We start from the raw sequence: 13,301 nt of genomic DNA, 5'->3' as shown, positions 1-13,301 counted from the left end.
GGCATTTTACGTATCACTTCTTTGTCTTTTGTTTATGTTTGAAATGTTTCAGAAATCTATTTTTTAAAAAAACTCTATGTTTGGTGAAAATTCATTTTACTCCTAAACTTGATTTCCGCTGATTCAGTCTACTGCTAGATATGATCCACATTACCAGTCTCTCTTGTATCGTTCCAGGGATCCTCCAAGACTGTATTGTCCAATAAATAAGCACTAGATACACAAGGCTATTGAGCGTTATGAAACGGCTAGTCCAAATTGAGACACGCTATTAAAACATACAGTGGATTTTAATGATATATCACAGAAAATAATGTCAGTTCCAGCATTAGTCCATTCCATGTCAAAATAATAATATTTGAGAATATTGAATTAGATAAAACATATTAGTAAAATTAATTTTATCTGTTTCTGTTTACTTCTTTTTTTAAAATGTGACTACTAGGAAATTAAAAATTGAAGAAATTAAATGTTTTATCTACTATCATAAAGTTTATCAGAGTGAACCCTCACTGACTTTAAAGTCTCAGATTTTAACAACTATGCTATACTGATTTTTGTTTTTTCTCAAAATACTCAGGCAGATATACTCAGGCAGCAAAGTTGCTATGTTTATGCAAATACAGTTTGAATAACTGACCTAGATTACAGATTTTAAAAACATCAAGATCAGGAGGAAACATCATGGTTCCTTTGGTACAGTATTATAACATTCTGTGCTTAGAGACCAGGAATATATCACTCTGCAGTTGTATTCCAACCTGCGATAGGTCAAAATTACCTGGAGAGTGTTTTATGAATGGAGGTTTCTAGGTCCTACCCTAGAATATAGCCTTTTGTTGTTGTTTATTTTGTTTTGTTTTTTTAAGACACATTTTTTTTAAATTTGAGGTTTAAATAGATAACAGAATAATAGTTAAAATATACATGACTTCTCCATTTTAAAAAAATGAATCTTTTACTTATGAGAAAAGGCTTTTTTATAATCAGTGGGTATATGTGTGAACCGGGCAATGAAAGTTTGGTTAATGAAAATTTTAATCCTTTGTTCTTTTTCAGCGTTTGTTGATAAAGAGATAATCATTGTATTATGCTTCAAAAATCATGAAGATAAATTTGTAAAACCCATAGAAATGAATTTGAAATGTGCTTACATACTATTCCACTCATTTTCAGATTAATTTTCTAAAGACTGACATGGAAAGAAAGAGCAAAATGATCCGAGATCTCCAGAATGAGGTAAGATATATTTCAGGCAAATCTACATGTGGGTTTGCATATACATTTGTTTATATACCTTTGCCACAATTTTTGGATCACATGCCAATTTGACCTTCAGTTACGTCCTAATGGAAAAGAATTGCAAGGTTGAAAATTTCAAAAGAGTAGATAATCCCTACTTTTATATATATTTGATAATATTTTTAGTTCATACCTCTCAGGTTCACTTTCCCTTCTAATTATATTTTGCTTGAGCTAATATTAAAAATTAATTTTCATTTCATAAATCCATCTGTCCACCCAATGACATTATAGGAGCTGAAGAAGAAGGCTAGCTGGAAATTGACTTCATGCTAGGAAGAGCCAATCTAGAATGAAAAATTTATTGAGGATAATCTTAAAGTCATGTAAAGTTGAGTAGAAATAAACTGGAATAGCTTTCATTATATATAGCCTTTAAAATGTGAGGACCTTATAAAATACATATTTTCTTCTTTTGATTCTTTGTCTTGTTATACAACTACTTTATTTTCTATAATTCCTCCATCACATTTCTATCCACCTTTTTTCTTGAATACAGTTAGTTAATTAGGACTCTTAAACTGTGACTAATTAATGATACATTTTCCTTGATCAATCTCACTAATTATGGTTTATAGGTTAATTTATATCTCTAAGCATCATTAGTTAACTTTTAATCTTAGACGATTTTTTCAAATCTAGACTTTAAGAAGGAAACACTTTCAAAATCAAAATATATTCATCACAAATACTTACATGGAAAAGATCTTTAAAAACCCAAATACTTATAAGGACTAACAAAATATTTTGTTTCTGGAAGATACTTTTATAGGATGATATTAATTTTCTAAGTGTATAGGCTGGAATAATCCTAAAACAAATACCGCTTTACAGACATAATATCTGCTAAATGTAAACTTTGTAATGAAGTGTGCTACTCACTTTCATCATGTTAAAAATCTCCCCCCCCCCAAAAAAAAAATCTCCCAGATGAAAACTGATAACAGGAGACAGTTTTTGACTTCTTGAACAAAACCTAATGGTGAGCATATATCAAATTATTTTTTTTAATTAGACTCCTTTTTATTAATTCCTTGAAATTTCAGGTTTATTATATTGATAAATGATCATTATGTATAGAGACTAAACAAAATAATTGGCACATACCCCGTACAGTAAAATTATCCAGACACTGCCTAGATTTTTAGTTGAAGAGCAAGAAAAAACAAACAAGCAGGTAAATCAGTTAAACAAAATATAAGGAAGTGAGAGAGAGATAATATAGATATAAAGGTATTTCTGGAAGAAGCTTGAAGTCCCCTGAGAACTTCTGAGTGAAGACACCAGGAACTTTTAGTGGAACAATGAACTTTCTTAAAGAACGATCAGCATTTTTTCCATTATGTGAAGGCGGCTGTTAAAAGACACTTTTACATTAGCACTTAGGAATTTAGTTTTTAAGATTTAAGATATCCCTTGGAGGAGGAAAAATACTGAGACTTTTTAAAAAGCAAATGGGGTGTGGGGCAGAAAGTTTCAAGTTCTTGCCCTCCGCTTCTCTGCTTATATTCTCTTCTGTGGTTTATGAAAGTCAAATCTGTGCCCCCACGGTGTATGCCTTTGTTACCAAGCCCCCACAGTAGGAATTCATAAATGGTGGAATGATGTCAGTAAATTCTACTTTAAATTGTTTTGGTTTATATATGAATTTTCCTAACCTGTTCAGGTTTGAAGCAATCAGGGGAAAGTCTTGTTACATTTTAGAGAACTCTTTATCAAGCCAAGGGAATAAGAAAATATACAGAAGAACCTCCCATTAGTGCTGGTAGTGGCAGTTAGGTGCCTTGAAAGCATTTAAAAAAAAAAACAAAAAAAAAAAAACACTTTACAGGGGATCCCTGGGTGGCTCAGCAGTTTAGAGTCGTGATCCTGGAGACCCGGGATCGAGTCCCGCATCCGGGTCCCTGCGGGGAGCCTGCTTCTCCCTCTGCCTGTGTCTCTGCCTCTCTCTCTGTGTGTCTCATGAATAAATAAATAAAATCTTTTTTAAAAAATAAAATTAAAAAATACTTTTCAGTGCACCAAGATATCTGGCAAAGCTGTCCATACAGGAGACTTTGTTAAGACATTTCCCCTGAATTAAAACAAGAGATTAGTGAAAAGTATGCCCTAGGTTTTAATTTTGATGATAAGGTATTAAATTTATTTGAAGTAATTCCATTTAGGATCTTCATCTCAGAGGAGGAAATACTAAATCTTAACTATAAGGCTGCAAACAATTGACTATGGTATTTGGGATAAATCATGGAAAACAAAATTATGTTTTTATTATCAGTTTTTACTGATATCATTATTATGTTCTTAATGCTATGATGACAAAGTTCCATGGTAAGTGGCCTTTCTCTGTCACAGTTTTCTCATATATCCCGTGTTTTTAGTGTATGATCTTGTACAATGCTAGATTCCTCACAATGTAAAACTTGGTTTTATAGTACAAATATCACCAGTTTCCTAGATATTTCTGTCTCTGTTTTCTTATTTTGTTTTGGTTTGTGGGAAGGCTAGTATGGCTACTTTATCTTATTTGTTTTCATTATTGAAGTATAACCAACAGAAAACGTCACATCAGCTTCAGGCGAGTGACACAGTGATTTTACGATTCTATTACTCGCTGCTCACTGTGATAATTGGTCATCATCCATCAGGTCACCATACAGCGTTAGTACGACAGTGTCACTCACTACATTCCCTGTGCTGCACTTTTCATCTCCAAGACTTAATTTACTTTTTTATTTTATTTTATTTTATTTTATTTTATTTTATTTATTTTATTTTTTTTTTCTTTTCTTAATTTACTTTAAAACTGGAAGTTTGTACCTCTAACTCCCTTTCATCTACTTCATCCTCTCCCCTACTTACCTCCCCTCTGGCAACCACCAGTTGGTTCTCTGTATTTAAGAGTCTGTTTTTGTTTGCTCATTTGTTTTTGGCTTTTTGTTTTGTTTTGTTTTTCTGTTTTTTTTGTTTTTTGTTTTTTTTAGATTCTCCATAAATGGAAAATCACATGGTATTTGATTTTATCTAACTGACTTATCATAATATACACTAGGTCCATCCATATTGTCACAAAGGATAACGTCTCATTCTTTACCTGGCTGAGTAATATTCTGTTGTGTATATATACACCACATCTTCTTTATCCATCCACCTGTTGGTGGACACTTAGGTTGCTTCCGTATCTTTCCATACTATTTTCTTTAGTGATCATAGCAATTTACATTCCCACCAAAAGTGCACGAAGTTTCTCTTTTCTCCACATCCTCACCAACACTTGTTATTTCCTGTCTTTTTGATACTGGCCATTCTGACAGGTATGAGGTAGTATCTCGTTGTGGTTTTGATTTGCATTTTTCTGATGATCAGTGATATAAAGCATCTGTTTTTGTATCCATATGTATCCAGATTCTCTGCCAGTTTTTTAATGGAATGGCTTATTTCCGTTTGGCGTTGAGTTGCATAAGTTCTTTGTATATTTTGAATATTAATCCCTCATTGGATATGTTATTTGCAAATATCTTCTCCCATTCAGTAGGTTGCCTTTTTGTTTTCTTGATGTTTTCCTTTGCTGTGTAAAAGCCTTTTATTTTTAATGTAGTCCCAGTAGTTTATTTTTGCTTTTGTTTCTTCCTGAGGATATGTATCCATGAACATGCTGCTGGAGGTGATGTCTAAGAGATCACTGTCAGTTTTTTTTTTTTCTATTTTTTTATTTTTATGGCTTTAGGTCTAATATTTAGGTCTTTTTTTTTTTTTTTTTAGGTCTTTAATCCATTCTGAGTTCGCTTTTCTGTATGGTGTGAGAAAGTGGTCATGTTTTATTCTTTTGCATGTAGCTGTCCAGTTTTCCCAACACCATTTATTGAAAACACTGTCTTTTCCCTCATTGTATATTCTTGATTCATTTGTCATATTAATTAACCATATAGACATGAGTTTATTTCTGGGCCTTTTCTGCTCCATTGATCTATGTATTTATTTTTGTGCTGGTGCCATACCATGTTATTTACTTTAGTTTTGTAGTATATCTTGAAATCTGGGACTGTAATACTCTCCAGCATTGTTCTTTTTTCTCAAGATTGTTTTGACTATACAATTTTTTTGTGGTTCCATATAAATTTTAGGTTATTTTTTCTAGTTCTGTGAAAAAAGCTATTGGTATTTTGATAGGAATTCTATTTAGTCTATAGATTGTTTTGGGTAAATCTTTGGATTGCTTTGTGTATTATGGGCTTTTTTAATATTTCTTTTTTTTAAGATTTTATTTATTCATGAGAGACAGAGACAGAGAGAGAGAGAGAGAGCCAGAGAGGCAGAGACACAGGCAGAGGGAGAAGCAGGCTCCATGCAGGGAGCCCGATGTGGGACTCCATCCCAGGTCTCCGGGATCAGGCCCTGGGCTGAAGGCCGTGCTAAACTGCTGAGCCACCCAGGGATCCCCAGGGCATTTTAATAATATGAATTTTTTCAATCCATGAGCATGGCATGTCTTTCCCTTCATTTGTGTCATTTTTCAGTTTCTTTCATCAGCATCTTATAATTTTCTGAATATGAGTCTTTCACCTCCTTGGTTAAATTAATCCTAGATGTTTTATTCTTTTTGGTGCAGTTGTAAATGGAATTGCTTTCTTAATTTCTCTGCTTTGTTATTAGCGTATGGAAACACAACAGACTTCTGTACTTTGATTTTATATCCTGTGACCTTAATGAGTTCATTCATCAGCCCCAAGAATTTTTTAGTGTTGTCTTTAGAGGTTTGTACATCAAGTATTATGTTAATCTGCAAATAGTATTTTGGCTTTTTCCTTACCAGTTTGGATGTCTTTCATTTCTTTTTCTTGTTTGATTGTTGCACCTAGGACTTCAGGGTACTATGTTGAATAAAAGTGGTGAAAGTGGACATCATTGTCTTGTTCCTGATCTTAGAGGAGCAGCTCTCAATTTTTCACCTTTGAGTAAAATATCAGCTGTGGGTTTTTCATTATGGCCTTTATTATGTTGAGGTAGTCTCCTGTTAAATCTGCTTTGTTGAGAGTTTTTATCATGAATGGATATTGTACTTTGTCAAATGCTTTTTCTGTATATACTGAGATGATCATATGGCTTTTATACTTCCTCTTGTTAATGTGAAATATCACATTGACTGATTTGTGAATACTGAACCACTCTTGCATTCTTGGAATAAATTCCACTTTCTTGCAGTAAATGATCTTTTTAATGTATTTTTGAATTGTGTTTGCTAATATTGTGTTGAGGATTTTTGCATCAGTGTTCATCAGAGGTATTGGCTTGTAGCTTTGTTTATTATAGTGTCTTTGTCTGATTTTGGTATCAGAGTAATGCTGGCCTCATAGAATGAATTTGGAAGTTTTCCTTCCTCTTCTATTTTTTAGAATGGTTTAAGGAGAATAGATATTAAATATTAACTCCCTTTTTAAACAATGTTTGGTAGAATTCACCTGTGAAGCCTCTGGACCTGGACTTTTGTTCATTGGCAGTTTTTTGATGATATCGTTTTGATATATCTTATACAATCTATTTTTGTGCATCCAATTACTTATTTTGCATTTGGTTATTATGTGGCTTGAACTAATATAAAAATTTGCACCAAAAATAAAACAAAGAAAGAAAAAAAACACTCAGCTTCCCTTTTCTGACTTCCATATATATGATAACTGTATTATCATAACATATAGCAATCTCATAGGCTCCAAAGCTGAGAAGTCTCTTTGACTCTGCACCCTCAAAACACCATCTCTCAACTCTTCTTTCTGATTTTCTTTAAAATTATTCATTTATCCCCTAGGATAAAATAAGTTTATCTATAATGGTCCTAGATATAAAGGCTCAAAGAATAAGGACAATATGTAAGTATCGAAGTAATAGATACATTAGACATTGTGACAAGGATCTTTCAAGAGTTGAACCTCCTTAATGGAATGTGTGAGCTTGATAACATCCAGGACTTTTGAAAGGAATATATAGTTGGTAATACTTGATTTAGATTGATATTAAAACACAATCTATATTTAATTAGTAGATGGAGATAAAAGGGAAGGGAGACAGAAAAAAAAAAAAAGAAAAGAAAGTAGGGAGAAAGATACCTGTCCTGCACTCCACTATTTTTTTATGGTGGTTTGTTTTAAGATAGATTGTTACGATTGATTATTTTCCTAAGACATATTCAGGGTGGTTCAAGGTAAGGATAAAATAAATAATCACACTAAAAATAAAAATCACTAAATCAAAAACCGTAAAAGTGGACCTCACTCTGCCCAGTGATGGAGATCAGAAATTTGTCAGTCTTACTCTGTCTCGGTGGCAGTTTTTTCCCCTCACTATTCGATGACTTCATTTTTTTTTCTTGTTAGTCTCTCAGTTCTTTTGCTCATCTCTTTATTGCATGGCTTGTGGGTTTAACCTGACTCTGAATTACTAATGTGACTCCTCTAGCTTCTCCTAATAACATTATGATTTAATTTCTTTTAATGTTTGGTTGTATTGGTCTTGCTGTAAGTGACTGGCAGAAAATTCTTGTCACAGGTCAAGTCACTGAGCAATCTGTAGATTTCCAAGTAATTCCAAGGAGCCACCGGCATCCCAGGGTTATGAAGAATAGAAGATGGTTTTTTTAGATGCAGTGCTCCAGTTGCTATTCTTAGCTGTGCCAAGAATTCTCTGATGGGAAGAAAAGGATCTATTAAGTCTTGTAGAGTTTATACAAAGTTGTTGGGAAAACTGAAGGGATCGCTTGTAGACTGAGCTTTAGGAATAACCACCATACATCCTAGAGCTGGTTGTCTTAAGGCACAGCTACCTCTGCCCGCCACTTTTTTGCCCCCATCCCTGCAGACTGACACCATACAGCCCCAAGTCTTGGATAGTGGATAACATCGACTGTTTTCTCATGTAACTAATTTCTGTATCTATGTATATATTGCAGGGATCATGTCTGATTAGCAAAGAGTAAGTCATGTCTGCTCTGGACCTATAATGAATTTTAAAAATAGAGGGGATTTGTTTCTAATTTGTTTGCTTTAATTTTTCCTTGGGGATATGGGTTTAACACTATGGATAATTTTCACATTGTAGACACAGTTTTCCCAAATTTGGTAGCCTGTGTATTATAACAACTTAAAAGAGAGAGAGAGAGAGAGAGAGAGAGAGAGAGAGAGAGAGAGAATGAGCAGAGGGAAGAGGGAGAAGCAGGCATCCTACTGAGCAGGGAGGCTGACATGGGCCTCGATCCCAGGACTCTGGGACCATGACCGGAACTGAAGGCAGACACTTAAATGACTAAGCCAGCCAGGTACCCCTTTTCTTAATAAAGATTAAAGTCCATGATAACAGCTTTAGTATATGGCAGACCATTGCTGAAGGGTTCTGGGCATTTACTGTAAGTACCGCTGGTGGATCATTCAGTTACGCATGTGTGTAAGTCACAGTATCTTGTGTGTATGAATGACATCTTACCTCTCCTTATAATGTTATTTTAACTTTGCTTTTCTCTGGATTCATTCCTCAATTAGATGCTGACTTTTGAAGTTAGACTCCTACCTTCCCTAAAATACTATAATTCAGATTTTTGACACCCAGAAAATAAACATAGGCCTGGACTCTGTGCAGTGAGAATAAATTAAGACCACGCCCAAGTCTGTGCTTAGCACCAATAAATGAAGTGAGTTGAATAAACATGGGACAAAACCTCCAAATTTGGAAATTGAAGTGGCTTTCCCTAATTTACTATTCTCTACAATAGGGATGCTTAGAGATCTTATCAGATATAAAAATTGATATCAGGGAATCTCTGACCATCCTGAAATTTTAAGATAACAAAAAAGTATAGATAGACACAAGTATTTTTCAAAGGAGAGGGTTTAGATTCTCAGAGGGAATCCATGGCTGAGACAAAAATAATAAAGGTCAATAACCACTGCTCTAGAGAAATCTCTAGTAAATTTTAAGAAGAAAATCCATTTTGATTCAACTCTTCTGGCTGTAAGTCTCTCTAAAATAAATTATTCCATCTTCTTGCCTCAGTAAACACATTCAAGTGAAGATGATGGGTTATTTCATAATGTGACAGAGTGCTTCAGGTCATCATTCTGAAAGTGGATTCTCATGGCTGTCTGCAGATGAATAGGTGTAAAGTGTGAGTCAAATATATACTGAGTCCAGGACATGCCCGAGATGTTTTTAAGTAATTCCATTACAGCCTTTTATTTTATACCTGCTGGTTTGCCTTTTTTTAAAGTGATTAGTTCTGGGAAATTGGGGTGAACTGATTATGCTGGCTGGTTGTGTATCCATTATGTAAAGTTTACCCATCTACGTTAGGTCCCAGGGCTACTGTAATAAAGGACCACAAACTGGGTGGCTTAAAACAACTGTTGACTCTTTCACAGTTCTGAAGGGGAGAAGTCAAAAATCAAAGTGCCGGCAGCAGTGCTCCTTCTGAAGGTTTAGATCATAATCCTCCCTTGCCTCTTTCTAGTGACTGTTGCCTCCAGGCAATCCTTGACATTCTTCATTCTTCGGCTTGTCAAGAATCTCTGCTTTTTGTCTTCATATGGCTTTCTCCGTGTGTGTTCGCTCTTCTTACACAGACACCAGTTATTAAATTTAGGATCCACCCTAATCCAGTATAACTGTTTTTGTTTGTTTGTTTGTTTGTTTGTTTTAAATATTATTTATTTATTTATTCATGAGAGACACAGAGACAGAGAGAGAGAGGCAGAGACACAGGCAGAGGGAGAAGCGGGTTCCCTGCAGGGAACCCCATGTGGGACTCGATCCCAGGACCCTGGGATCAGGCCCTGAGCCAATGACAGGCGCTCAACCACTGAGCCACCCAGGTGCCCTGTAACTTGGTTTTTAACTTAATTACATATGCAAAGACCCTATTTCCAAATAGGGTCACCTTCTGAAGTTCTATGTAGATAGGGACTTGGTATTTTTCAAACCAACCCACCATCAATAGCATTTTGTGCAAACAGGCAAGGAGGGAACATTTTATTAGGTGCGAGTCTTAGGTGATTTTTTAACAGGAAAGAGTAAGCATTTTATTACATAAAAATCTGTCTGTGGAAGTACTTTAATATTGCTTGTTTAGAAGTACCTGTAAGATTGGTTTATATGTTCATGTCTGGAATAAGCATCTTACTTAATTCCTTTTTTTTTTTTTTAAGATTTTATTTATTTATTCATAGAGATGCAGAGAGAGAGAGAGAGAGAGAGGGGCAGAGACACAGGCAGAGGGAGAAGTAGGCTCCATGCATGGAGCCTGACATGGGACTCGATCCAGGGTCTCCAGATCATGCCCTGGGCTGCAGGCGGCGCTAAACCGCTGTGCCACCGGGACTGCCCAGCATCTTACTTAATTCCTAATATTGTCCCAACAATATGTTAGATTATATATATATATATTATATATCTATTATATATATAATATGGTAGATTATATATATATAATTAAATTTAAATTATATAAAATTATATTTGTCTATGAGAAATATAAAGAATAGAATTTAAGGGACACCTGGGTGGCTCAGTTGGTTAAGTCTTGAGTCTTGATTTTGGCTCTGTGCTCAGCTCAGCATGGAGTCTGCTTGAGATTCTTACTCTCCCTCTGCCCTTCCCCCGGCTCATGCATTCTCTCTTTCACTTCATCAAAATAAATAAATAAGATCTTTAAAAAAAAGAACAGAATTTAATAATGACATTTTCCACATAAAAATGACACATTAATAATTACAAAAATCACACAGATAATCATAATAAACAGACTGAAATAAACATTCTATAATAAAACATTGCAAGAAGACAGATGAGGGCAATACTAACCCAGGTGTGGAGGACACTGAATGTTTTATTGAAGAGGTGACTTTTTAGAGAAAGAAAGGAATTAGAGTTTGTAGCTATTCACAGCCAAAAAGCAAACATAAAAAGATGGTATTTTATCATCATAAAAACATTCCCTTGTACATGAAAGATTAAAGGCACGTGGGTGGCTCAGTTGGTTAAATGTTGGAGTCTTGATTTCAGCTCGGGTCATGATCTCAGGGTCATGAGACTGAGCCCTATGTTGGGCTCTGCACTCAGCAGGGAGTCTGCTTGAGATCCTCTGCATCCACACATGTGCTCTCTCTCTAAATAAAATAAAATAAAATAAAATAAAATAAAATAAAATAAATACTTAAAAATATATATTAAAAAGATTGTTAGCTATTTATTGGTGAAAGAAAGCAGTTAATTTTGATGATTGTAGCTGAATCCAATTTCATACTTAAAGCAGGTATGTGCTTTTAGTGTCCAGATCAATGTTGTAGGTATGTGTTATAAGAAAGGATTGGGGCAGCCAATCTGATAGAGCCAAAGCATAATACACAGAAAAATAAATCTGAGAATTTCCAGTGCCAGATACAACTACATCAGTGAATTTTCTACTTTGCAGGGACACATCATTTTTACTCTGCATTTCAGAAGTAAGCCAGAACTGCTGTCTTACGGGAGATTACAATCTACCTTAAATTTTATTTTATTTCCTGCTGCAATCAATTCTGCCAAGTTCTAATTTAGCATCAGAATGTTGGCTCTATGCCTGCATCTAAAATTATATGCAATTTTAGAAATGATTCTCCATTGAGATTGTGTGACATGTGCCCTCAGAGCAATTGGGTCACTGTTTCTATTTTCTGCTGGGGAATAGCTAGGTTCTCTGCCATGCTTAAAGTAAAGGAGAAAGTTTGATTTCTTATTTTCATGTTTTTTATAAGCATTATATTTATGTACCTCAAAATATTAATTTGTTAAATGAAAAAGCAATATATATATAAACATTATATTTATGTACCTCAAAATATTAATTTGTTAAATGAAAAAGCAATATATATATATATATATATATATATATATATATATACACACGCACCCTTTTGTAAGATGGGATTAGCCCTTTTGAAAACAGCTGGATTTCCCACAGGAAAGAAAAATTCATTGAAAAAGAGTGACTAGATATTAGACTCATAAAATGTATCCAGAAAACCACTGAATACATCTATCCCTCCCTGTCATCCTCACTAATTTCCTTAGTATCCCTCACATCAGAGCCTGTAAGTAATTTTAATCATTTCAGGTCCCAAGTCATGCACAATGTATTTGCATCACCATATTTTTGTTAGCAATGCTCCCTTGCAAATAATTCCACCCTCATTCCAAACAGTGTCTTCACTCTTCTCATTTTATATTTACTTGCTACATTCAAATTTTCAATGACAAGTGGCAATAGGGAAATCTCTATCTCTGTGCCTGGAAGGAAATGATAGAATTTCTTTGTTTTTAATTTTCAGAGATACATTATTATGTTGTATTTGCTTCTCTGCCCCTCCTTCCCTCCATTATCACCTCCTTTGTGCATCATGAATCCAACATTATTCCTGGAACCTATGTGCCAACCCAGCCTTTATGTCCAAACGTACAATGGAGTTTATCCCTTCCATGACGACTTTACATGTTAAGTAGTCTACTCAAGAACATAGGCTGGGATAGAGGAAGACAAAGGAGCTACAACTAGTTAGAGGCGTGAGAAAAGGGAATTTGGGGGAGATTCATTTAAGCAAATTTGAGAAGATGGATGGAAGGATTGACAAGGAGAAGAAACAAATCTAAATAATAATGACTTAAAAATTATAAATATACACACGATCTCCCAGTTAATCCATAATAGAAATGCATACGCCATGAGTTTGTAGGTGTTGTGTTAGTATTATCTTCAGAATTACTACATGGGATAGCTAGCTATGCCTCTGAGAACTTTTACAATTCAGAAAAGCTCACAGTAATACAATGGGATCAGTTTCCTTATTCTCTTAATAATTTGGATGCATAAATATTAATTTTATAGGGATTATTCCTTGGGGGCAAAAGTGATACGGTAAATGACTGTTTTCTGAGTTCATCATTGTGTAGTTTCATTTTAGAAAGTACTAGTGTGTCCGAAATAG

The 13,301-nt window shown here is 34.5% G+C and overlaps 1 protein-coding gene across 2 annotated transcripts in view; it reads left to right on the top strand.

Annotated features, from left to right (window-relative positions):
• LUZP2 (leucine zipper protein 2) overlaps positions 1–13,301 on the top strand; it is a 458,806-nt gene that overhangs the window by 209,456 nt on the left and 236,049 nt on the right. For both annotated transcript variants that reach the window (XM_072793748.1, XM_072793749.1), the window contains exon 5: positions 1,177–1,239. In XM_072793748.1, the coding sequence (XP_072649849.1) occupies positions 1,177–1,239 (63 nt within the window). The remainder of the gene's footprint in view (positions 1–1,176; positions 1,240–13,301) is intronic.

Source organism: Canis lupus, chromosome 23 (genome assembly GCF_048164855.1).
Source record: "Canis lupus baileyi chromosome 23, mCanLup2.hap1, whole genome shotgun sequence".
Lineage (NCBI taxonomy): Eukaryota > Metazoa > Chordata > Mammalia > Carnivora > Canidae > Canis > Canis lupus.
Note: the sequence above shows the minus strand (reverse complement) of the source record. Positions and strands in the feature narration are given on the sequence as shown.